Genomic DNA, 25,154 nt, shown 5'->3' on the forward strand with positions numbered 1-25,154 from the left:
CTCTGACGCTGGCATTTTGAAATGCTGGAAACATGCAAATTATTCACAACTGCTTTTGTGAATGTTACATTAAACACATAAAGTTTAAATTCTCAGTATGTCTTATTCAGATTCTTATTTTCAAGTTATAGTGTCTACTCCTGAAAATCATCTTTGCAGCAGATTATCAGACTTATAGAAAGAATTGATAAACAGTTTCAGTTCTGTTTGGGGCTCTTTCAAGGAAATTGTTGCTCAACCCTGCTGTAGTCTTTGTGTTTGAACGTTGGTGTCTACGGTGTGTTTATAAGTTGAACAAGTAGCTCAACAAACGAAACTAAAGGCCGTATCACAAAGATGCAGCTTCCAGGGTTATTTACAGCTTTAACATGCACACTTAGGAGTTTATTATTGCTGCTTTGGGCTGTAAAGCTTCAAAACAAAAACAAGCTGTCAAACTGCTCAGGTCAGCTGTGAGACTGACACACACACACACACACACACACACACTCTGCAGGTAGCAACATGTGTGCTGCAGTTTCCACCCCAGCACGCCTGCTGCACAGTCAGAGTTGCCAAAGCAACCGGGCGGGGCCCTTATTGCTGCAACACACCGCACCTCCTTTGTCCTCATGGTTATAGGTACAGACAGGCAGACAGAGGGGGGAGGCAGGTGGACGGGGTGTCAGAGTCCACTCATAAACTCATCAGGTGTGGAGCAGGTGCCTGTGTTTGTCCTGAACCCGTCTCACCCACCTCGCCTGTCTCTCCTCACCTGGCGGTCGACGGGCTGAGCTGCTCTGCCGTAAGTCTGTTCGGTTTTACTCCCCTCTCTCTCTCTGTCTGAACTCTCCACGTTCTTTTCCTCTCCTCTCAGATCGAACCTTTACTTTGTGGTTCTGCCTCCGTCGGCCCCTCGGCTGTAAACGGGTTCTGTCAGGTCAGGGTTCTGCCAGCGCAGGTTCCTGCAGCAGTTTGACACAACGGAGGCACAGGCGTCTGAACGAGGTTTGTTTGGTTCAAGTGAAGTAAAACATTTTAAACTGTTCAGCATCGTGTCAACAGGTTCAGCCTGTTTCAGCTGCTTCCACTTTTAGCACTCTGTCGTTATTACAGACGATCCCGGCAGGATTAGCTCTGCTCTTTATCACTGAATGCATGAGTCTGCACCACAAACTGATTCTGCCACATAAACAGAATTTGTTCCAGATTTATTCGACATTGCCGTACTTCTGCTGCTGACAGTTAACCTCTGTCAGATTTGCATGTTTTCTGTTTGTTTATTGAAAACAGTTTTAAAAGGTGACTCTGTGGCGACCGGCGGCGGTTTGGTTCTGCCTGATTTGACTGTAGCTTCTTCTCTAATCGACTAAATCAGGGTGAAGTGTCACAAGTGTCGTTTGAATACAGACTCACACTAAAGCTGTACGGCGGTACATTCAGGACGGCTGCTGTCAGGAACAACATGGAGTCCAGAGGAGAAGGAAGAACAGAAACAGAATCCAGGTATGAGTTCAATCCCAAGACTTTAATCTTAAAAGAGCCTGATATGTGCTGACTGTACTTACCTGGTATGAACCAAATTCTAACAGGCAACTTACCTGATACTTACCTAGTACTTATTAGGTACATATCAGGTGCCTAACTGGTGCTGGATACTCACTAGGATCATACTGAGTACATACCTAGTATGTACCTGGTAGGTACTCTGTAATTATGGGGTAACAAGTCAATTCATAATACCACCTGGTCCCTGTAGGTATCCAGTACATAACAGGTGAGTATCTGGTACATACCTGATAAAACCTAAGTAAGTACCCAGTACTTACCGGGCTGTATCCTGTGTCTTTATCTTCTTTTTTATTGGTACATATTTTTCCACATTTCTGTCAGTATTGCTTTTTTGTTTTTGTGAATCTGCAGGACAGATAAAAACGCTGAACCTACTGGAACCACCAACGGTATGAACGCGACCAGTATTTTTACTTTTACTACAAGTGATGCTGAAGCTTCCAGAAGTACTTCGGCGACAGACACGACTCTCGCTGCATCAAGCGGCGATCAAACAGGTGCTGGGCTGTTTTTAAAGTCGTCTCAGACAGTCAGAGTTTGTAATTATCTGGTGTCTGGTTTGAACCTGCAGCTCATTTCTAAATGTTTCTTAACAGAAGACAAAGAAACAGGAGGACACAGCATTGTCATGGCAACGACAGATGGTCACTCAGCAGGTGAGACGAACAGATACAGGTGTGCCCGTCTCAAATACGGCTCTCATTTTGCTGCTGCAGAAGTCCAGAACGAATGTTTTTGTTCTAAAGGCAACGAAGAGGTGGAGGAGGAACGCAGAAATGAAACATCTGCTGCAGACGGAGAAGGTGAGGAAATCAAGATGGCTGTCTGACACAGGTCCAGAAACTCATCATTTTCTCGCTTTGTTTGTCAGCAGGAGATGACCAGGAGGTGTTTGACTTCCAGCCAGGTAAATCTACTTTTCTCCTCTTTCTTCTTCTTCATCCTCAGTTTCCTGTTTTGACTTCCTGTCCTCCTCTTGTCCAGCAGGAGGTGAAGAGTTCGGGGCGTCTGAGTCCGAGCGGAAATCCTCAACGTCAAGCAAACCCAGGCCAGGTAAGGAGGAGCAGGTCGTTGTCTTCCTTTAATTCACCATCCTTCCTGCGTCACGTTTTCATGTTTTCAGAACCATTTAAATGACCTATGAATAAATAATCATTTAATAATCATTAAATGAATTATAGAACAAAACTTACTGTTATCTTTCAATTTAAAGTGTGGGAAACGTACTGAGCTGTCAAAACAACAAATACAATAAATGAAATGTAGAAAAATCAATCATTCAAAAACTTAATAAAGTATTTAATTACTGAAAACAGTAAAAATGTTAAAAATACATTCAAAATTATTATTTAATTCATAAATTACACAGGTTAAACCTTAAAAAATGTCAAAAAAATCAACTGTAGTGAAAGAAAATTGAGAAGAACATATTTATATATATATATATATATATATATATATATATATACAAATGTCTCAGTGTAAATATGGTGGTAAAATGTCCTCCATGATGTCCTTTCTGCAGCTCCGCCCAGCAGTCTGTCTCTGTCGGGTCCACGGCCCACGAAGAAGAAAGTCTTGGCGGCTCCAGAACTCAGCCTGTCGTTAGGTTTGAGTTTTTATTTCAACTAGAATTATTTTACTGAGTTGTTACATGGTCCCATCCCATCACATGGCGCTCTCTGATGAGGATGATGATGATGCTTCTTCCTCAGGTGGCAGCGAGTCGGTGGCGTCTGACGACTTCCCCGCAGGCTTCTTGTCCCCGTCACCTGATGACGCAGAAGACATCGGACTCGATCTTGACTTGGACGCCATGGAGACGCCCTCGGACAGCGAGTCACTGCACTTCCCTGTCTATGACCTGGACATAGAAGGTGAGAGGTCAAAGGTCAAAGGTGCCTGGATTAGTGGTTCATCTCATGTACTGATGCATTCATCTGAAATGGTTTCCCAGACGACCTGCGGCGACTCGGCGTGGCGTCCTATCACCACACAGCGTCGGGCTCCAGGTCCAGGTCGGACTCCAGGACGGCTTGTCTCCGGGGGGTCGACCAGAGCGGACTGGGAGCTCTGGACAAGGAGGACGTGGTGGACAGCGAGGGAACCAGGTGGCGCCGCTTCTCCACAGGTGACCCTCCACAGGAGTCTCGGGTCAACATGAGCGTTCTGGAGCCGTTCCTGAGGGTGCTGTCCCACGGAGGTACGGCCTGCTTCAGCTGCTTCACCTGCTTCAGCTGATTCAGCTGCTTCAGCTGCTTCACCTGCTTCAGCTGCTTTAGCTGCTTCAGCTGCTTCACCTCCTTCGCCTGCTTCAGCTGCTTCAGCTGCTTCAGCTGCTTCAGCTGCTTCACCTCCTTCGCCTGCTTCAGCTGCTTCAGCTACTTTTTCAACTTTTAGCTACCTTTTTGTTATTTTAGCCTTTATGTAACCTTTGGCTACTTGTAGCTCTTAGCTGTCCTTTTGCTACTTATCAGCCTGTAGTAAGTATTTTTCTCCTTTTAGCTAGGCCTCTGCTACTTTTTGCTAACAGTTTGCTGCTTTTAGTTAGCCTTTAGCTCTGATTGTAATTAATGCTGCTAGTTTTTGCCCACAATTATAATCTTTTGTACAGTTTATTTATTTATTTATTGCTCTTTGTTTTGACTATCTATCTATCTATCTATCTATCTATCTATCTATCTATCTATCTATCTATCTATCTATCTATCTATCTATCTATCTATCTATCTATCTATCTATCTATCTATCTATCTATCTATCTATCTATCTATCTATCTATCTATCTATCTATCTCAGGTTACTATGGAGACGGGATGAATGACATCATCGTGTTTTCCTCCTGTTACCTGCCGGAGAACACGGTGGAGAATTACCAGTATGTGATGGACAACCTGTTCAGGTAAGACACTCCTTGGTTCTCTCAGAGACGTCCCGATGTCACCAAAGTTCTGGACGGTTTCAGTCCGGCAACCCCAGGCTGACCCCGATTAAATGAAATGATTAGATTGAGCGATTAAACAGCCGTCACCTTTCAGGTTCGTCATCGGGACCCTGGAGCTGATGGTGGCGGAGAATTATGTGATCGTGTATCTGTGTGCCGGAGGACAGAAGGAAAAACTTCCTGGGATCAACTGGCTGAAGGACTGTTACACCACCATCGACAGGAGGTCAGAACGTCTGACGCTGCTGTTTGAGCATTCAGAGGTCTGTCTGTATAGTTTCAGTCAGGTTCCAGTAGAGGGAGTGATGTCTTTACAATGAAATCCAGTTCAGATGAAGAGCAGCCTGATAAAATCCACTCAGGCTGGTTAAAATATGCCCAGAAACCCAAACTGATTGTTGTTTGGTGAGAATGGAGCTGCTTTTTAAATCCATCTTTAGTTAATTTACCTGAAACTGGATCTTTGGGATGATTTGTTTACAGAAACACATTCACGATTCTGTCCGTTTTTTCGCTCAAAGCACCTGGACTTGATCTGTTTTCAAACCTGAATCATAGAAGATCATATCTGGGGACTGAAAGTGTGAATCAGCTGCAGTTTGGTTCATTTTCACAGAACGAGATGAACTAAAACGTCCATCTTTGTGCAGGTTGAGGAAGAACCTGAAGGGTTTCTTCGTGGTTCATCCCACCTGGTACATCAAAGTTCTCATAACCATCATCAAACCCTTCATCAGGTCTGCTGCCTCTTCTTCTTCAGCCACGAAGTGATGAACTAATGGAAGTAATCCTTAAAAACACCATTTTTTTATCCCTGCTCTTCCTCAGCTCTAAGTTCAGCAGGAAGCTCCAGTTTGTCGCCAGCCTTCAGGAGCTTTCTCACCTCATCCCCACGGAGCACGTGCAGATCCCCGACTGCGTCAGACAGTGAGAGGCATCATTCATTCACCAACCTGAGTCGAAACAGAACCCTGACCGCGGCTTTGATTTCCCTGCAGGTACGATCAGAACCAGACCAGGTGAAGCTCAGGTGATGCCGGGCTGTGAACACTGGGAACAGCCGCCTGAAACAGGAAGTGCGTCGCCTTTAAAGACTCTGAGTCTGTGACCCGGACAGCATCGGACGGCCGTGGAGACTTTACATCTTAGAAAAAAAACAGTGTTGGTGGAGACTCTGGTCCCAGACATTTACCTTTAAAGACAATTCAACTTGGTATCTTGCATTTCGAAAAGAAAAAATTTAAACAAGTAAAGAACCCGAGCTGCTTGATTTCAATTTGTTTCATTTATTTTTTATTAATAGAGCCTAGCTTATGAGGAACATTTCATCAAAGATGCCGTGGATTATAGGGATTGTTGTGAAAATACTGGACATTTATTCCACACAGAGTTTTGTTTTTTCCAACTACACAAGTCAAGCAGGTCATAAAAATATACAGTCTCTCCTGCTCAAACCGTTTTATTTCAATGACAGATGAAATCTTTTGAATTGTCAAAAGGATCTTAATATTGTTGCACCTTTTTTAAAGGTTGTTGCGACCTGGTGAAGGTTTTTAAAACTTGTCCTGTTTCTGCACTTTCAGTATTTTCAGCTCATCTTCTTGCCTGAACGAGTCATCGCTTATTTTTTTCTGCTGAATAAAATTCAAGTGGTTTACTAACGTGATGTTTTAACTTTCTGAGAAGCACCTTTTTTTAACAATTTATTCCCATTTCGTCGAGTTTTCTTTTAAATATCATCTTCCTAAGTGCAGTCATTAAACTAAATAATGTAGTTTTGAAGGATTTGTACACAGAAATATATTCTGCAGACTCTACTGCAAAAAGATTCATCTATTTATTTGTGGGGTTGTGTGAAGTAGCTGAGAGTAGTCAGTATCTTATTTTCAGTAGACAGCAGTCAGAGCGATCTCAGTATGGTGAACCAGAGAGAAATTCTCAAGGAAGGAGTCAAATTTACAAATATTCAAAGCGGAACCATTTTAAGAGTGAATTTCCACTATTTTGAATCATTCAAACCTCAAAGTTTTCTCAGCAATTTGTTTTCTTTTTGCCTTAAAGACTCAAAGGGGTGTGTACTAAAAAGAAAACTCTCTGTGGAGTTTCTGTAAGAAAGAATTTAAAATGCCTTTATTTTGTGAAGGTAAAGATATTAAAACATTTGACCAAAGCATTGCAACGTTTTAACATTTTTGCCATGTAAAAGTCTCAGTTATGTAAGACCCAGCAGCGCCTCTAAATCCTCGGTCTTCACTCCCAAACAAACAGTTCTCTCTTTGTATAAACTCGGTAGATATGGAAGAATGTTGTATTTGCTTTTATAATCACTCAGTTTTACAGTTTATTGCTTTGGAGTTGGACTGGTGGAACTGCACGTCGCGACTAATCGGTGTCAGGATATATTCAGCTACAGTTTTGCTTGGTTGAGAAATAGTTGCCAACGTAAACAAGTTTCAAGTTAAAGCAAGGAGGTACAAAAACATTCAATATCTCCTGAATGTCCAGAGAAGTTTGTAGTTTTAGTCATTCCAGAGAGTGGAAACTGAAACTGAAACTCACAGTGAGAATTTCTCCTTGATTCTGGAAAATAAGATCACTCTGACTGAAGTCCTGCAGGTAAGACACTGACTGCACATAACTAGGGATGGGCAGTGATTTCCGAATACTTGTAGTCCAGTTAAAAGGAAGAATTAATGTGACTGTGATGACCAAATTCTATTTATTTCATAGTTTATTTTGAAAGGGCTGTCAGGTGGAAACAGGGGTCATGGGTCATCTGAATAATTAACAACAAATTCAAAGAGCGTTTCTGCTTAAAATGCCCATTCAGGAAAAAAAATTTGTAGTTTTAAGTTGGTTTTATTGGAGGTTATATGTATTTCAGTAGAATGTGGTGTGTCCTTATCTTTGTTTCTCAGAATGCTTTGAATAATTCAGATTTTCCAGCTTGCTGTGCCTCAGCAGGTTGATTTTACTGCGACCTTCATTCTCTGAGAGCTAACTGATCTGATAGAAACATCGGGGTGAGCTGCGTGTGACCACCTTCGGTATTTGTGCAGGAGAAGGAACACTGAGGTCATTTATAAAGAACAGGAAAACCTATTATTGTATGTGGGTGTCTGCTTTCAGCAAGGGTTCGCCATCCCATTGTAAGGACGACTGAGGTTTCTACAAAACCGTGAAGACGGATCGCCGATGAGTCAACGTTGGAGAAAGGTTACAGTAACGTTAAAATCACTGTGAGGGATTTTAATATTCTCTGTCACAAACCTGTGTGTGTGTGTGTGTGTGTGTGTTTGAACTCAGGATATGCAGTTGAACAGGAAGGAAGTGAGTAGCTGCTGAGGAAACTCCACAAACAGGAACACAAAGCAGAGCGTGTGTGAGTTTCAGTCCAATTCAACTGGATCTGCTGCTGAATTGGACTGAAACGCAAAGAAACTGTTATTGTTTAGTTTTTTTTTGTTTTTTTACTGGATTTGTTCCTCTTTTTACAGGGTTCTATGTCTGAAGAGCACATAACAGGAACCTGAAAATAGAGAACAAACTATAGGAACGATTCTTAGATTTAGTTACCAAACTGGCTGTAGAGGTTTCCTCTAATAGAGCTCGTGGAAACGCAACGATTTTCCCCGATTTACACAGCAGTAATCAGGAGGGAGGTTTGGTGTTTTGCCTAAAGCAGGACTGGAGATCAAACCCCAGCATTAAAGTTCAAAGACAGTTTCTCCTTCGTTTCTACCTTTATACTTTAGTCTGCAGGGCTTGTGTTTTGGTTTCTCGTGTCTCCGGCTTTCTTCATTGTCACTCGCTGCCAGAGGTGAAGACATTAATGTTTTTGCCTTCGCCTGTTAGCAAAATATCTCTTGAATCACCAAACAGACTTTAATGAAATCTTCAGACTGAGTTCATGAACACAACTTATTAACTTCTGGAGTCAGTCCAAGTCAAGATGGTCGCCACAGCCAATTGGCCTTTGCCATCAGAAACGTGGCTTCAACCCAGTCAGTTTACAGATATTGAGCTAAAGTTTGATGTGGTAGTAGCTTTGTTATTATCTCTATGCTTACCAGGTACACACTGGGTACTTAAATGGTTTGAACAAGTAAGGTACCTAGTACCTACGGCAGGGGTGGCCAACCCTGGTCCTGGAGGGCCACCATCCTGCATGTTTTACTTGTTTCTCTGCTCCAACACACCTGTTTTGAATCAATGGGTGATTAACAGGCTTCTGCAGAACATGAAGAGGTGATTTAACCACTGAATCAGGTGTGTTGGAGCAGAGAACAAGTAAAACATGCAGGACAGTGGCATTCGAGGACCAGGATCAGCCACCCCTGATCTACAGGGACCAGGCTGTATCATGAAGGGACTTTTTACCGTGTACTTACAGGATATATACCTCATCCATACTTGGTACTTACCAGATATGTACCAGGTACTTTAGTTGTATTTACAGGGTACGTACCGGTTATTTACGAGCACCGGGCTGTTTTATACAGTTACCCTGTCATTACAGGCTACAGATTATAGATTTTTACCAGATATTTTAAAAGTAGAAGCCAACAAAGGCAGTTTGATGCTTTGGACAATGTTCTGCTGGGAACCTTGGGTTCTGCCATCCATCCATTCATCCATTTTCTTTACTTGCTTCTTCTTTCCGGGTCGCAGGAAGCTGGTGCCTATCTCCAGCTATCACTGTGCGAGAGACGGGGGACACCCTGGACAGGTCGCAAGTCCATCACTGGGACACACAGAGACAAATCAGACAATTCACTCTCTCACTCACGCCTAATGACAGTTTGGAGTTTTCAGCCATTCATGCAGATGTTATTTTGACACATACCAGAGGTGCATGTACTCCTTGATGGCGGTGGACACTTTCAGCAGGATAATTCGCCCTCAAACACAAGAAAAATGGTCAAAATGCTTTGAGGAACATTTCCCAACCCTTTTGTGTTTTTCTACTCAGTGCTGAGAAAAAACTGAACAATAATCCAGATGCATGTTACACAGAAAGGTCTGCTGGCTCTGGTTATAGGGATACAAACACATAAATCACTGTTTAGTCATCATATACTTCTGAGCTTTGTTCTCTTTTTTTCCCACCATAATGGGTGATTTCCTAAGCACTGGGTCATTTTCTAATAAAACTTTTAAACGGTGATGTTCTGCTGCTGGAACATTGAGAACTTCTGAAATCGTGTGCATGTGTTTCCCCACACGCTCTGCAGCAAACAAGCCACCAGCAACCACGTCTTTAATTTTTCCACTTGTGTTGTTTCCCCCCCTTCCTCTGCGCTGGTCTCGGGTTGCCGCGGCAACGCGCAGTTTAACCACCATTATTAGAGCTCTGTGGTCTCTGCACAGCTGCTTGTAATAAAACGTGATCCTGGAGGGTGACACGGCGCTCGAACCGGGTCAAACATGGAGACAAAACCCCGCCGTTCTTGATTCTTTTTATCTGCTTTGCTTTTGTTTTCCTGCTGAAAAACTATTGATGATAAGAACATAATCTGTACACAATCATACTTACAAAGTTACATTAAAATTTGCAGCCCATTCTTGTGCTTTTAATCATTTTAATCGCCTGCTGCTGAAAGCTGAGGGCGGATGATAATGTTTTTGCCTCTGTCTGTGTGTGCACATGTTTGTGGACATGTCTGTTAGCAAAATATCTCATGAACCACCGGGCAGATTTTGATGAAACTTTTAGAAATTAATCATTGGATGTTTGTCTACAAACCATAAACATTTGAGGTCAATTTAAATCAAGATAGTTGCTACAGTTAATCGACGGTGGCGAGCACAAAATGGCTATAACTCAGTCTGTTTCACAGATACTGAGCTAAAATTTCACGTGGTAGTAGCTGAGAGTCATCTCGTGACATTGCATGAGCTTCTACGTAACGTTATTTTCAAGGTTTGATCAAAACAGCTCCAACAGAAGATGATCTTAGTCTAAAACTGGAATGAAAGGTAGCGGGTTATATGCATTCCTTTAACGAATGTTAGGTCTTTAATTATTGCTGGTAAACTCAATCTTAATGATTTTAAATGATCAAACATGTCATCATCCTTGACAAACACTGCCTTTATTTTAAAATGTTATAAAAGTCTTAACACTGCGGCATCTTTTTAAAATGTTATACCCAAAGCTGTTTTCACCGTTCAGATCATCGCAGCTTTTGTTCACTCTTTTCTGCATTTTTAATAAACTCTTAGCTCTCGCGGAAAGAAAACAGCAGATTTATTCGACCATCTTGAGACACTTATTACATAAGAAGAAGAAAGTCAATCTGTGTTTCTGTTTCTGCCAAGGAGGCAGAACAAAACCCGAAGCAGCAAATACAAGAAGCTAAATCCAGGAATCAGAACCGGAAAACCAGCGAGTTTTCATCCTGAAGTCTGCCCCTCTTTCCATCTTTAGGTGAGACTGAAGGGGAAAGTGTTTTCCAGTGTTGTTGGACTGAAGGCAGAGATGGGAATCAGACAAGAAGAGGAAGGGGAAGGGAGAAACTCTGGTTGAGATAAACAAGAGGAACTACACTTTGAGTTTCCAAGAATGATGCAGGCCGAGCCAACAGGTCGACAGAAACATAAACCTGAAGGCCTCCTCTTCTCCGCACACAGACCCGAAGAGGCAGACATATGGTGTCCAAATGGTAACTAAGCCATTAATAAAAGTCTTGAAATCCTGTTTTACAGAAGCCTAAACTATCTGAACTATTCCTGGCATCCGTGGTGTGAGCTTTGTTTGAAACATATTTCTGTAAACTCTTCACCTGAAACATAAATTATATGTATTTAAGGAATTTTTAAGGTCTGAACAGGAATCTGGGATAAGCCTGGATTGGGGAAAAAAATAATAAAATACATAGATGTGAGGAGCTGTAATAGAGACGAAGGAAAGAATGTTCAAAACTCCCACACTGTGAGGAGTCATGTGAACACATCATGACCAGAAGCAGCAGCCGCTCAGATTTTCCTGAAACAGAAACTCAGCATCTTAGGTGTCGACCGCAGGGAGGACGTGGACGGTCGTGGTGACCGAGGAGGAAGGGGGGGACACCGTGAGTCAGCAGTTTCCATGGTAACCGTCAGGATGGATTTCCCCCGAGTAAGTTAGCAGAGCTCAGGCAACATGTTCACGCACAGTTTTAGACCATTTTTTCCTTTTAGAAGTGATAAAAATCAACCTGTGAGTGCAAAAAGAATAAATATTTGGATCTGTGGTGCAATTTCTCTTCTTCACTCCGTCCTTGATTAAATTATTTCTGTCAAAAACACCAGAAAGAAATCCAGAGGTTATAGTCTGGACTTCAGCGCCCACTGAAGTTTAATTTTCTGATTATTTATGAGGTTTAGTAATGTAAAAAATGTACAAACTCACTTGTTTTTGGTCTCTTTATCTTTACCATCATAAAAGTCTGACTTTTAAAAACAAAATATAACATTTACATAAAATAATGCGCAATAATTTTGTTTGACTTACTTAAATTAGTTGTTTGTGAACTTATCAGTAGAATATTAACATTTTTATTTTTACAAAATGCTGAAATTATTATTCATCGTAAAAGAAATAGTTGGGAAAACTTCACGTTATCGCTTTCTTTATTTCAAGCTTTCATTTAATACTTAGCACAAAGGGTTCTTAAACATTTCAGCTCCACAATATCCTAAAGTGTTCAGACTTTTTTTTTTTATGCAGTAAATAATTTCATAAAAACACATCCATCCACACATTAACCCAAATATATATAAATCTGAAAAACACTAAATAAGCGAAAAGCTCATTGCGATGACGAGACTCGCATCAAGAAACAGCACATTTTAAATCACCCAAAACAGCATAAAGTTACAAATAATACAGATCTGCTTAAAGAACATCCAAGAACTCACAATGTGAAGCAGTAAAAACTCTAGATTTTCTACCAGACACAGCATGAAATGTTCGAAACGACAGAGTTTGAAATATCTGAACATAAACTGAGAAACATGATGAACAACGCTCCTATTAAAAACAATTTCGTAGCAAAAAAAAGTTTGAAAGTGAAAGATAAAACTTGTACAAAAGTGGGTTGTTTATATTTAAAAGAAACACTATGACACAAACACTCACATGTTCCTGTTTCTTGTTTTGTTTGCTGACAGTCTCATGACCTCAGAGCTGGTTTTTATAGTTAGGATCAGATTTACCCTAAATGTCCTCACACAGTCTATAAACATCATTGGTCCCCAGAACGCACATATATAGGAGCATACACACACACACACACCTCCCCTCCCCCGTTCTCACACACACACACACACACACACACACACACAGTCTGGTCCAGTGTAGCAGAGCTTTACGGGACTTTCCCGTCTCCTAAAATAAGAGTCTGTCATCATTGAGCACCAGCAGCGAGGGAGGCCAGACCGAAGCGTCCTGAGAGATGAGGTCCAGTGATGTCATCACCTGTGGTCATGTGACCCCTGAACAACCAAGAGAGCTGAGGAACAGCAGAAAACCCCCTAACAGAACCGCGGTGTCATACACCGAAACCAAATACTGAGAACTGAACAGAATAAAGGAATGACGTCTGCCATGGAAGAACTCCAAGATGAAACTTAGAAACGTCCAAATTAGGTTGTTAAAGTTATTAAAATAAAAGATTTTTTCTAAATTAAAACTGTTTGTAATCCATCAACATCACCTTTTATATAATATAATTTAATACTGATGAGAGAAACTCTTCAGTAGTTGAACACAACAAGTTTTATTTCTCAGATCCTGAATGTGTTTTTTTGTTTCTGTTTTAATTATCATAATTTTCTGGTAAAATATAAAAGTAAAACAAAAAGAACTGAGGCATGCTGGGAGATGGAGTCCTAAACCGGAGCCGAAACAAAAACTGATAGATTTGATGGTCTGGACTCGTGAGAGGATTTTTGTTGGACTGAACTCGTTTTATGTTCTCAGAAAGAGGCTCCGGGGGTTTCGCTGTTGCTCAGGGACACTTCAGCAGAGCAAATCGGTAGTTAAAGCCTTTAGCTGGATGTTGGAGAAGAGGCTCAGAGGTTCAGAGTGGAGGAGGTCAGTCAGCTGGTCTGAGTCAATTTAACACAATCCTGAAACAGAAAACACACAAAACAGTGGAAAGAGTTTTAAAAAGTCGTCCAAAGTCCTGTCAGAGTGGCATATGGGTATGAAAGAGTTAAAACGATAGTTCAGATCTTCAGAAATGGAGTTCTGTGAAAATGTTTTGAACAATAACTACCTTTAGTGTTACAGAAAGCTTTTAAAACAACCTCACTTTGGAGCCAAACTTTGACCGGATTGACGAGCTGACAGCTGGTCCAAGATAATCCAGGACCAAAGTGGATTTAAAACAACATTAACCTCAAAAATATCATAGAGCTTCTAGCAAAAACGATTTACAATCCCATTAATTTTATGAATTATATGTTGTTGTAAGTGTACAGCTAGCAGCAGCAGCTAGCTGTAACACCTCTGATGCAGCCTGGTGTCATATTTCTACCAGAATAACTGTGTGATGTCAAACTACCGGCGATGCAAAAGTTTATAAATTATGGTTTTGTTGATAACCTGTGAAACTTTTGAGATTGGGAATGGTTTCAGAGAACATTAATCTGCTTTGGTCTCGGTTCCACGGCTGTTAGCGCTTCAAGCTAATTAGAAATAAACTCAGTTTCTCCAAACTGAGGTCGTTAAGAAAGCAGCAGATAAGACATTACATGTTTGGATCGGTGGTGTCTAATTCCTGGTCCTGGAGGGCCACCATCCTGCATGTTTTAGATGTTTCTCTGCTCTTCAGCAGGTCTGTAAGTCACTCAGTCACTCACATCAGGTGCGTCAGAGCAGAGAAACATCTAAAACCTGCAGGATGGTGGCCCTCCAGGACCAGTTCTGGACACCACTGGTTTCCACATAACCCCACTTTAAACGAGCCTAACTTTTATTTAAAAGTCTAGCTACAAAAGAAAAGCGTTTTCCCTCCTCTGGTGCCGTTATAAAGACGAGACAAAAAGATGTGGTTTGTGTTTTTACCGGCTATAACAGGCTGTTCCTGCCGTTGATGTTCGGGCCTTTGGACCTCATCTGCTCCTGAACCGACCCGGACTGTGAAACAGGAAACAAACATTTAGACCGTGTGCTACGATGCTAACGACACAGAGAGCCTTTAAAAGCCTCCGCGGGCAGTAAAAAGAAGTTAACATAAAATAAGGACAATCATAAAAGATTATTATGGAAAATAAAATGAGTCAAAAGCAAAACAAATAATAAAAAACCAGTAGATTACATAAAAAACACACACTTCAAGAGCTAAGATAAGATAAATATACAGTATACAAGTACATTTCTACTGTCATAATAGTAAATTTGATTGTTTTTCATAAGTATTTAAAAATTCTATTTCTATAATTCAAATTCCAATAGAAAAAGGTTAAATTATTATTCAATTTTAGAAATTTTTATAGGTTGAAACTCATAATTAATGAAGATTTTACTTCTTTTTTTTTCAAGAAAATTGCAAATGTAATTGCTAATCGTTTTGCCTAATATTATATATCTTTGTGTATTCATGTACAATCACACGTTTTAAGTTTTAGGTCCAAAAAATGAAAAGATTTAATTAGATTTTTGTTGCTTTATGATCCGATCCTTGTTTTAGCAGGACGGGGACACACAGATACGGACAAGTAAAGGAGACGGTATTTGATGTAAATCAGGGACGTTTGTCGTTGTTTAAAAATGACCTTCGTCACATTTTAGAAAGTCAAACTCCTGAAGGAGATTCTGGGCTGTTCGGCTTCAGGGATTCAAGATGATAACGACACTCTGAACGTTCGGTCGATGCAGATGTCCACATACCAGATGTTAGATAAAAAAGCCAAAATAGAAGCAGGAAGGATGCAGTGCCACACGGCACTTCCTGACACACACACACACACACACACAGAGCCCCTCTGTTCTCATGCTGGACTGGATTCTGCTCATTTCTGTCGACAAGCTTCAGCGTTTCATTTCTACCTTCAGTCTTGGTTCCTGGTCACAAACCGAATTATAAAAACTATGAAACCTTCAGGTAAACATAAAGGAACTGCGGCGCCTCACCGGCTGCATGCCCTCCGCCATCTCTCCAGAACCGATGTGCGTGAGGTGGATGAAGTTGGTCGGCTCTCCAATCATGCTGCGATCGATCTTCCTCCTCCTCTTCTTCTGCACAGAAACAGAGACTTTAATAAATCACTTTTTCCTTTTCTTTTTAGCTCGTCATCTGATTGACTTAAATATGTTTGAACAGCACAGATTCTTTAATGACTTATTCATGGTGGTTGTTTTTAAATCTAACACATTAAATAAACTCATAACTTTATTTATGCAGCACATTTAAAACGACTAAGGTTGACCAAAGGGCTTGACAGTCAAAGTAGAGAACAAAACACTTAAATAAAACATAGAATAAGAATAATTATATAAAATACAGATATAAAAGTATAGTATCTAATAAAACTGTGTGCTCCATTTAAATTAAAAAGGAGGTATTTAAGTCTCTTTAGTCTGAGCTCTGCATATATTAAAAGGTAACAAACAAATTAAAATAAGAATATATTTAATTCTTATTATCAGTATTGAGAATATATGTTTTGTCTGAAGTAATAAACATGGTTAATATAACTTATTAAGATTAATATGAGTTTTTGCTCCTGTTGATACTCAGTAAGGCTGGTTGAAGTGTTTTAAAATGACCTTTTTAACCAAACAAATATACTTTTTTGTCAGTTTTAATCATATCTTAGATTTGTTTTCATTCACTCAACAAGACTGATTCACTTTCACAAACTCAGTGTGACTTCAAGCAAATCTGACCAATAAAATTAAAAATATTTATGAAAGGAGAATTAATTCGATCCAGTCAGGCCTAAAACATCATGTTTACTGATAGAATTGATTTGGCTTGAAAGAAAAAAGGCATAAATTGTGTTTTTTCCCCACAGATTTGATTAATTTATTTCAACATTTCTTTCTTTTTCGCTGCTCGTGCCTCCTGCTTGGAGGAGCAATAATAACCTCAGCATGAGACCACGAAGATTTTCTCCATTTTTAAATTTATTCGACAGAAAGAGGTCCAAAGAGCTGCTGGCAGGAATATTCTTCGTGGCGCCTCTTTAATGCTCATCTAACGTGGGGAAAATGTAATAAAGCTGTAGGTTTTGACGACACAATGAGCCGACGATGCAGCTGAAGCTTCATTTGTGTCACTTTAAAAAGGTGAGATGTAAAACAGAATCATCTTCTTCTGTGGCTGTGCTCTCTTTAACGGTTTTAAAAACATTCCTTGTGTCTCTGTCGCCGATGTGTCTCCACATGTCCACATACTCCCAGACTCAAATCATCCTGCGAGAACAAAAACTGTGACGCAACGAAACGAGGGGAGGAAAAACACGGCAGGAATCTGAACGCCTGGCCTTCGTAATCGTTTGCACACTTTATGGAGTCGAACACAACGGCTTTATTATCAGAAAACACATCTGGCTCCTGAAGTTAGGCTCTCGTTTATGGGTCCTCAGAGGGCGGCTCTCTGTGCTGCGTTCAGGGTCACTCTGGCAAATGGCCACGAAACGTCTCATTAAAACCCCATTCTGGACCCAAAGTCCAGTAAATCTCACGCCGTGGAAACGCATCCCGGCCACAATTATGACCATTTAGTTGTGATTTAAGAGGCTTATGCTGCTCAGGATTATTCAGAGCTCTTTATGTAATGCAGCAGGGTTTAAAGCAATGAAGACGAGTCTTCGAGATCACGAGAAATCTTCTGTTTGATGAAGAAAAGAGCAGCAAATTTTAAGATAAAAAAAACATGTTTTATGCTCAAAATATAAAGGTGAAAGAATCTAATTTACCTGTGTTATAAAACTTACATTTTATGTGCACCTTCTAATCAATTTGCATTTTATTTTACATTTTATTATGTAAGTGTTGGATTTTAAATTATTCTTATTGATTTTTTATTTATTTTATATTATTGTATGAAAGCTGAGTCAGCATCAGTTTGATGCATGATTTTTGGACTTCTGCATACTTTGTGCTGTTTTGCCCAAAACAATCATATTAATTGACAATAATGTGCTGCAGCTTTTATTCTTTTCACAATATTTAACTTTATTTAAAATAAAATCCACTTCATAGAAATGCATTCAGATCTCTTCAGTTCCTTCAAAAACTTTGTTCTCTTTGAAATATGTTTCGGCTAATTGTTGTAGTTTTGTCTTTTTATGCTACTTTTAGCTACAGCTCTGAGACGTTTAGCTTTTAGCTACCGTTCGGCTACTTTTATCTTTTAGCTACTGTTGTGATACGTTTAGGTTGGAGCTTCTGCTTTGCTTCTTTTAGTTACCATTCTGCTAATTTTAGCTTTTAGCTACATTCAGCTTTTTTTAGAGTATAGATACAGTTCTGCTACTTTTAGCTTTTAGCTGAAATTTTGCTTCTTTAACTACTACTCTGCCTTTTTATTTTTACCTATGATTTTGCTAATTTTACCTTCTGTTTTGCTGACTTTATCATTTGTTTTGTTACTTTAAGCTACAGTTTTGCTAATATTAGCTTTCGTTTTACTAATTTTATCTCCTTCATCTGTTCTCTTCATTTTAGCTTTAGCCGTTGTTTTGCTAATTTTAGCTAATGTTCTGCTGCTTTTAGATTTTAGTGTATTTCTGTTCATTTTAGCTGGTTTTCTACTCATTTTAGCCTTTATTCTGCTTCCTTTAACTTTAACAACCCAGTTTCAGCTTCTCCAGCCGTTATTCAGCACTCAGGATTCACGCACAACACATTTTATTTCTCCGGTTAAAATAAATTTCTGTCATTTTTATGTCGTAATCTTTAAATTTAGCTGAAAGAATCAGTCTACATGTTTGCTTTTCTGATCCTTGAATCCTGAATCGGACCGATCCGACAGTCGAGCCTGTCGACGTCCTGTGGTCAACCAGCTGGGAGTGAATCATCGCTCGGCCTACAGACATCCTCCTCCACAACTATAGCCATCGTCATGGCAACAGTATGACAAAAAAGGAGCTGACTGACAGACCGGAAAGACTATTTAGCAAGAACTGTTAGAAAAATCAATGATTAAATTAAAAAAATCCCAAATGACTCCACTTTCTGACCAACTGACCTTCATTTTACTACATTTATTTACGTTTTTTTGGTCATTTTGTGTTTCTAAAAGCGTTTCGCATTTCCTTAAGGCTGAATGTAACCATTGTGATGACTGCCTGGATGTGTTTTCGCTGCTCGCTCAGCCAATTTAGTCAGATTTTTACAGAGATCAGTGCAAGTATGGCTTGTAAAATGACAAACTAAGGTGTACACTTATCCCAGAGCCGTTTGGTTACGAAACACTGAGCCTGCTGCTCAGTTACTGAACAAACAGGACCAAAAACAAAAAACAACAACAAAAAATAGTCCTGGCAACCTCCTTGTTGGGCTAATAAACAGCTGTTCTCAAACATCATGACCATTGTAACGTGAGTCATCACATCGAGGTAGAAAAAAAAAAACAGGCTGGAATTTCAAAATAAAGCAGATAGCATCATTAACATCACTAACATGCCCGTACGCAGAGAAAATGAGTGATAATTATGAACACGCACTTCAAATACCGGTGCAGAGGAGAACCTTTTAGAGGCTTCAACAAACCAGAAACACACAAAAAGACACAGAAGACATGATTTCATGGTCCTAATTATAACAGCAGAGATGACAAATAAACAAAAATACATCACAAAGATGAAAAAACTGAGAGTGGCTTACAAATTAACAAGAAAAAGGCCACAAAGAGGCACAGTGCATGTATGAGGTTACCCAATGGATGCCCCAAAACCTCCTGAGTTAAACAACCAAAGCTTTTATCTTTTATCTGAATATAAAGACACAAAATGGCAGCTATTTCAAAAGCACAAATAAGAACAAACTTAACAACCATGAGGAAACGCAATGTGGCCACAAAAACGCGCAAAACATTGTTTGTCACGTTTCTTCTCTTTCCAACTCCAGGGGTCCATGTCTCACAGCTCATCCAGCCTTTTTACATTATTTTCTAAAAGCTGTAACAGATGCTGGGGATTCAGCTTCCCGAAGTGAAGTCACCGCTGGCATCGCTGCGTGTTTGAGTGTGTTTATTAAAAGTGTATTGTTGCAGCGGCACAATAGAACAAACAGAGAGCTCTAAAAATAAAGGCGGAGGAAGGAGGGAGGGTCTCCGGAGAGAAGCGCAGCGGCGCAGAACTTCCTCTCGGAGCGCGAGCACGCACCGTGTCGACAGCACAGCGCTGCCGTAGACCTGCACGTGAAGGTACATGTGATGGGGTTCCCTCCCATGGCTGCAGGGGTTCTGTTAATCGCACACTTATTTAATGAGTTAAACATTACTTTCACACTCTGTCCAAGCTTTCGTCCTCACATGCCTTGTTTAACCTGAGCAACGATCCAGAAATTAAGATAATAAAAAGAAGAAATCTGTTTAGGTTAATCTTATTCAGAGCTGTGACTCAACAAACAATAGCCGTCAGCTCTGATGTAGAAAAAACGCACAAACTGTAGCTTTTTTTTTTTTTTTTTGCATAAAAAAGGGAACTGAGATTCTGCTACAGAAAAAGGTCAAAGTTCAAGGTGAAACTGGAAGTAATGTCTCTTGTTTGGCCTTGTGTGTGTGGGTGTGTGTGTGTGTGCAGTCTTGTTTTTGTGCATTGTGGGGATCGAAGGTGATTTTGTGAGGACGTTTCTGAAAGTGAGGACGAAGATGTTTGTTCTCGCTTCAGAAAGGTGAATCCCAAACCTTTATGTGACGACAACAAGCCACAGATGTGCTTAAAGATCATCAATTATGTAAAAGTCACTAATATTAACAAACAAACGGGACGTTTCCTCAAGTTTTTAATCACATTCATACTTTTAATTCACTAATTCCACTGTGTATTTCCCAGTGCAAGTAGCAACTCCTGCACTTTTAGCGTTAGCAGTAAATAAATTACACACAATAAAGGTTTAGCTAATATTGGACTGATGAAGCTAATTTTAAGTCCCCTGGAAGAGCTTTTCTTTTTACTACGTGCTTCTGCAGGTTTTTGCACATCTTATGAAACAACAAACTGAAGAGGCAGCCCTCCTACTAAAAAAAAGAAACACTTTTTTTTGCTTTGATGGATCGGTTTCGGTGGCTTCACTGCTCTGCGTGCAAAACTGTCAGAAGTCGCTGAGCGTGGGACAATCCATTCAGATTTTACAGACATTTACAGGAAATGACGAATTCTTAAACGTTAGCGAGATTTGTACAAAACTACTTTTTTGTCCTACATTTATAATTGAGTATATGTAGCTCACAAAGCCTGTGTTAAAAGACTATATTTTAAATAAATAATTCAGTTTTAGATTCAATCCAATCCAGTCCAGCTTGTTTTATAAAACACTTTAAACAACAGAATGAATGAAAAACATAATAAACTAATTATTTTTAAATTCACCAAACTATTTAATCTGTTTTAGTTACTGTGTATTTATTAGCTTTAGCTTTATTATGGAACTATTTCCAAATTCACATATCCAACTAAGTTAACACAATTTAAATAATCATTACTAATCGGTTTTAAACTTTTAGATTTTTAAAACATTTATTGAAGCTATTCTTGGCTTTTATTCCCACCATGTTTTTCAGTTGTCATAATCAGAGCTGTTGTCTCGTTTTTGGTGGGAAGTTTTATAAATACAGTCGTTCAGGATTCACTCGTTTTGGAAAAGGATTAACTCAACAAGAAAACCCACAACGAGAAAGAGGGTAATATGTCTCACCGGCGGGGGTTTTGCCACCACACAGCAGCCCATCTTGTGCCAGAAGTCGCTCATGCCAATGCTCTGCCTGTCCAGCGGCCGGCCGTTGATCTCTGCTGCCGCCCTGCAGGCCGGAGAAGGAACTGCAGCCTGGGGATAATCCTGGGGCATCCAGACAAAAAAACTACACTGATGGAGAAACTCAGAAGACCAGAACCCCCTGATATACCCCACCACAGAGGAAAAATACTCTAAAGTCGGACCCCAGAAGGTTCAGGCAAAAAAAAAAAAAAAAAAAACTCAAGGTAATTTCCTTTGTTAATGGATCCTCGTAGGTTGAAGAAAAAAAGCTTTTAGCTCTCAAAACTAAGTGTCCAAAAGTCCAAATTTGAAAATCCAAAACGTGAGAACAGAGCTTCCAGTCTTATCTGTGGAGAAAGAGAGAAAAACAAAATGGTTACCGACACGTTTTTATTCCAAATTTGGTTAAAAGGTTTATATAATCAAAGCTGTTTCCTCATAGAATCACAACAGATCATAATGTTCTTTGTGTCTCATCACAAAAAGGAAGTTCGCTGATGATTTATCCTGCCACTGATTGTGTAATTTCATCTTTTGCAATGAGACTGAGAGTTGTTTCTTTTATTTCTGACGCCTCTTACCTGTAAGCGTTTTAATCCAGCGGCAACAGAGATTTACTTTAGTGCCTCAGTGTTAACACAAAACCAACCAAATGATATGAATTTAAATGACTCAAAAGAAGATTTACTCTCTCTGTGTTTTAAAGGCATTGCACCAGCTAGAACCAGGTGGACCTTTATCCAACCTCAGCTTTGTTTCTAAAAAATGGCAGCAAATCAAAGCCATGATAGTGAAAACGTCAGATTAAAGCATGCCAGTGACAAAGACAGTATCTACTAACATCAGCATCTATGGCTCGCCAAATACGGCCACACTACTGAAACTTTTTAAGCTGCATGAAAAACAATGTAAATGAATATGTGATTACATTTTTCAGACTCCTAAATAGCACTTACGCTCCAAAGAAATCACCACATTTCCAAAGAAACGTCATTTAGCTCAACCAGAGTCCTCAGAAACGGAGAAAAAAATGTTGACACACTCTGTCATTGAGCTGCATGGGAACCAAACCCTCCGAGACGTCAACACGGCAAGCCCATTAAGCATGACTAAACACTAGGTGTGGTCCAAACAGAGCAGGAAGTAACACACACACACACTCAGGACTGTGATGTTGAATTTAAAGTGTGTTTCTGGTGTTTTGGTCTCGATTTCAGATGAGATAAACTGAACCAAGTTTACTGATCCTGAGATTTAAAGCTATATTCCAGCTGATTATTAGATCCATGTGTTTATAAGACACAGACACCTGACCTTTGACCTATCAGGTGAGAGGCATACAGACTAATTACTAATTACTGCAATAAAATACAGTCAAAAGGCCATTTTTATGAATAAAGTCTGGTCTATGGCTTCTTTGTTTCATTTCACTTTTTATTACTCATCATTACATTTATTCAAACTCTACTCCTTTGTTTCCTACGAAAGACACAAAAGTACATTTGAATAGATAGTTTAGATCATTTAAAGTGGTTTGCTGTCATCGCAAAACGCCTCCAGTTTGAAAAACATTAATGCTTTTTTTTATAAATCTTTATATTGTTGTCATTGTGTAATGTGAAACTTATTTACATATGACTCAGTGGTTATTTGCAAGCGCAAATAGTGGCAGCATCAGCTATCTGTGGCAGAAAATTTAAGATATTTCTGCCCGAATGAGGTTTTAAAATGGCGTTTGCGTGAACTGCTAGGGAAGTTTTTGAGACTGGAGTTGTTTAAAGACGCCGTCAGCTCGTCAGTCTGGTCAGAATTAAACTATTCCTCCAGTTAAAAGCTCCACACAAACCTCCTGCTTCAAAAAGATTTAAACCACGACTTTAAGTTTGATTATGTTAAATAAACAAGTGTTGTGCAGAAACACGTTACACACACATGTTAAGCTGGATATTTGTGACCCAATTCGTCTCAGGTGAAATAAACGGAAACGTCTCGAACACTCGTACACATCGAGTAAACTCTGCTCCCGAGGGGTTTTAAATCATCGAGCCTTTAGGGAAGAACTTTCTCATATGACCTGAAAACGGGGCTCGCTGTGGCGGATTTCGGTAGAATTAAACCGGGTTTCACTTGAATCAAGTAAATCAAAGAAGATCAGAAATCACTTTATGAATCCAAACGCTGAATTCCTTCGTGGATCACCTCGACTGGACGTCAGAAGGCATCCAGGGTCGCCTGATTAAACGCTCAAGCGGTTACGGTGTCTTTCTATTCTCAGTCCTGCTGAAGAAATGTCTGGAGTTCCTCCAACACATTTCAGCGATGATAAGGAAAGAATGTGGAGGCCAGAAACATGTAGCTTCATGCTTCACATCGGGATCAGGCAGAGAGGAATTCATCTTGAGGGGATGATGTCGAGGAGTGGACTTTATTTATGAAAATATTTTTACAGAACAGGAGGGATTTTCCTCAACTCCCGTCGCCTACTTTTTATTTCAGTTTACCTTACGCGGCTCCACTTCTAATAAATCTACAGCTTAAAACAAAACAAAAACAGATTTGTGAGGAGCAACGAGCCGTCACGTGAAGTAAAATTCCACACGCCTGCACCAAATCGTGCATATTTCTCCCAAACCACTCCGGCCGACAGAATCAGGACTCTTGGAAATTCTGGGATGAGGTCCGGAAACAGAAAGTGTCTCTGTGTGTGTGTGCTGCTTATTGCCACGCGGCTGACGATATGTAACATTTGAGCCGTTTCTGCACCGTTCGGGCGTGGCGGCGAACGTAATCTCTGCCGGATTACGGCTGCAGATTTGTGCAACTGAAAGAAAGTTGCACAATTCTGGGGTCAGATGGGAAGGAGCCGGGGTGGACGGAGGTGACGAAGAGAAAAATCAAACGTGGAGAGTTTTAAGTCATCTTTGTTGTTTCACTAACAGAGTTTACTGAAGCGGATTATTCCCGAAGGTTGGCAGAGATCTGAAGGTCCAGTCAAACCTCTGGAGCAAGAAGGAAGGTGTCCAGACCGGGTTCAAACTTCCTGACCTCCAGACGGAGCGGAGCGAGTGTGTGTTTGTCCCATGATGTCATTGTTTTGCCTAAAGGTGGTCCTTGACTCTTGGGCTTCGCACTGAGCAAAGACACAATTTTTAGATTAAGTTTAACAACAAAAAGAGACGAAAAATGGAAAGAAACTGAGCTACAGCGCGTTCATTGCTCAGTGTTGTGTGCTTGAATGATAATCATTCTGAGTCATGAGAGTCATCCCCTACACAAACTCTGAGCTCTAATGAATCATGTGACGTCTTTGTTTAAAGGGGAAATAAAATAAAATATAAACATAATGAGTTTTCATGTTTTTCTTTTAGTTAAACACCATCTTAAAACCCTCCAGTGGTCCGTTCCTCTGATTTCAAATGTTAATGACTTGTTTTTAGAGGTTCTGTGGGCTGATTGTGGGCGGAGTCACCTCCTTGGTTGGTAGCGTAGAAGGAGGCGGGGCCAGCTGTGGCAGACCGCTGTAGGATGCTGATTCTGTCGGGAGCTGGAGCCCCACTTTTCACCAGAGGAACCCCCGAACTTTACTGTGACGTCAGCCAGTCTGCGAGGAGTTGAACATCCAGACACCGGTCCGACAGGCAGTGGTTCTTCAGTTGAAGGTTTAGATTCAGGCGGTCCTCTTCAGAACGTTAACTCCACAGTCAGTCTCCAGACTTTGGAGCTGAACGAACCACATCCATC

The 25,154-nt window shown here is 40.3% G+C and overlaps 2 protein-coding genes across 12 annotated transcripts in view; one reads left to right on the forward strand and one right to left on the reverse strand.

Annotated features, from left to right (window-relative positions):
- The first annotated feature begins 602 nt into the window (after positions 1-602).
- On the forward strand, positions 603-6,157 carry LOC108243909 (bcl-2/adenovirus E1B 19 kDa-interacting protein 2-like protein). Of its 10 annotated transcripts, none has more exons than XM_017429656.2 (16): positions 603-784; positions 857-987; positions 1,390-1,485; positions 1,903-2,048; positions 2,151-2,207; positions 2,298-2,354; positions 2,423-2,458; positions 2,536-2,604; positions 3,077-3,160; positions 3,267-3,428; positions 3,509-3,754; positions 4,351-4,453; positions 4,590-4,721; positions 5,146-5,232; positions 5,324-5,422; positions 5,494-6,157. In XM_017429656.2, the coding sequence occupies exons 3-16, from the start codon at positions 1,445-1,447 to the stop codon at positions 5,516-5,518; spliced, it is 1,344 nt and encodes a 447-aa protein (XP_017285145.1). In that variant the 5' UTR covers positions 603-784; positions 857-987; positions 1,390-1,444; the 3' UTR covers positions 5,519-6,157. The 10 variants fall into 10 exon arrangements, with proteins under 10 accessions (XP_017285145.1, XP_037831787.1, XP_017285141.1 ...); XM_037975859.1 differs by having other exon boundaries at positions 2,426-2,458; XM_017429652.2 differs by having other exon boundaries at positions 604-784; positions 1,358-1,485; positions 2,148-2,207.
- A 5,934-nt stretch (positions 6,158-12,091) lies between these two features.
- The window catches only part of cdc42se1 (CDC42 small effector 1), an 18,960-nt gene continuing 5,897 nt past the window's right edge, over positions 12,092-25,154 (reverse strand). Inside the window, exons 1-5 of one of the 2 annotated variants that reach the window (XM_037975860.1) lie at positions 22,370-22,491; positions 21,354-21,760; positions 15,618-15,722; positions 14,550-14,621; positions 12,092-13,609 (exon numbers count right to left, since the gene is read on the reverse strand). In XM_037975860.1, the coding sequence (XP_037831788.1) occupies positions 14,553-14,621; positions 15,618-15,722; positions 21,354-21,503 (324 nt within the window). In that variant the 5' untranslated portion in view covers positions 21,504-21,760; positions 22,370-22,491 and the 3' untranslated portion in view covers positions 12,092-13,609; positions 14,550-14,552. Of the gene's footprint in view, positions 13,610-14,549; positions 14,622-15,617; positions 15,723-21,353; positions 21,761-22,369; positions 22,492-25,154 lie in introns of those variants that run through there. The other variant, XM_017429666.3, reaches the window with a different exon arrangement.

This window comes from Kryptolebias marmoratus, linkage group LG5, assembly GCF_001649575.2.
Source record: "Kryptolebias marmoratus isolate JLee-2015 linkage group LG5, ASM164957v2, whole genome shotgun sequence".
NCBI lineage: Eukaryota > Metazoa > Chordata > Actinopteri > Cyprinodontiformes > Rivulidae > Kryptolebias > Kryptolebias marmoratus.

Coding starts and splice junctions, on each gene's coding strand:
- LOC108243909 (XM_017429652.2), top strand. CDS start 1,445: ATGGAGTCCAGAGGAGAAGGAAGAACAGAAACAGAATCCAG. Junction 2,459..2,535: donor GGTGTTTGACTTCCAGCCAG/GTAAATCTACTT, acceptor CCTCTTGTCCAG/CAGGAGGTGAAGAGTTCGGG. Junction 5,423..5,493: donor ATCCCCGACTGCGTCAGACA/GTGAGAGGCATC, acceptor ATTTCCCTGCAG/GTACGATCAGAACCAGACCA.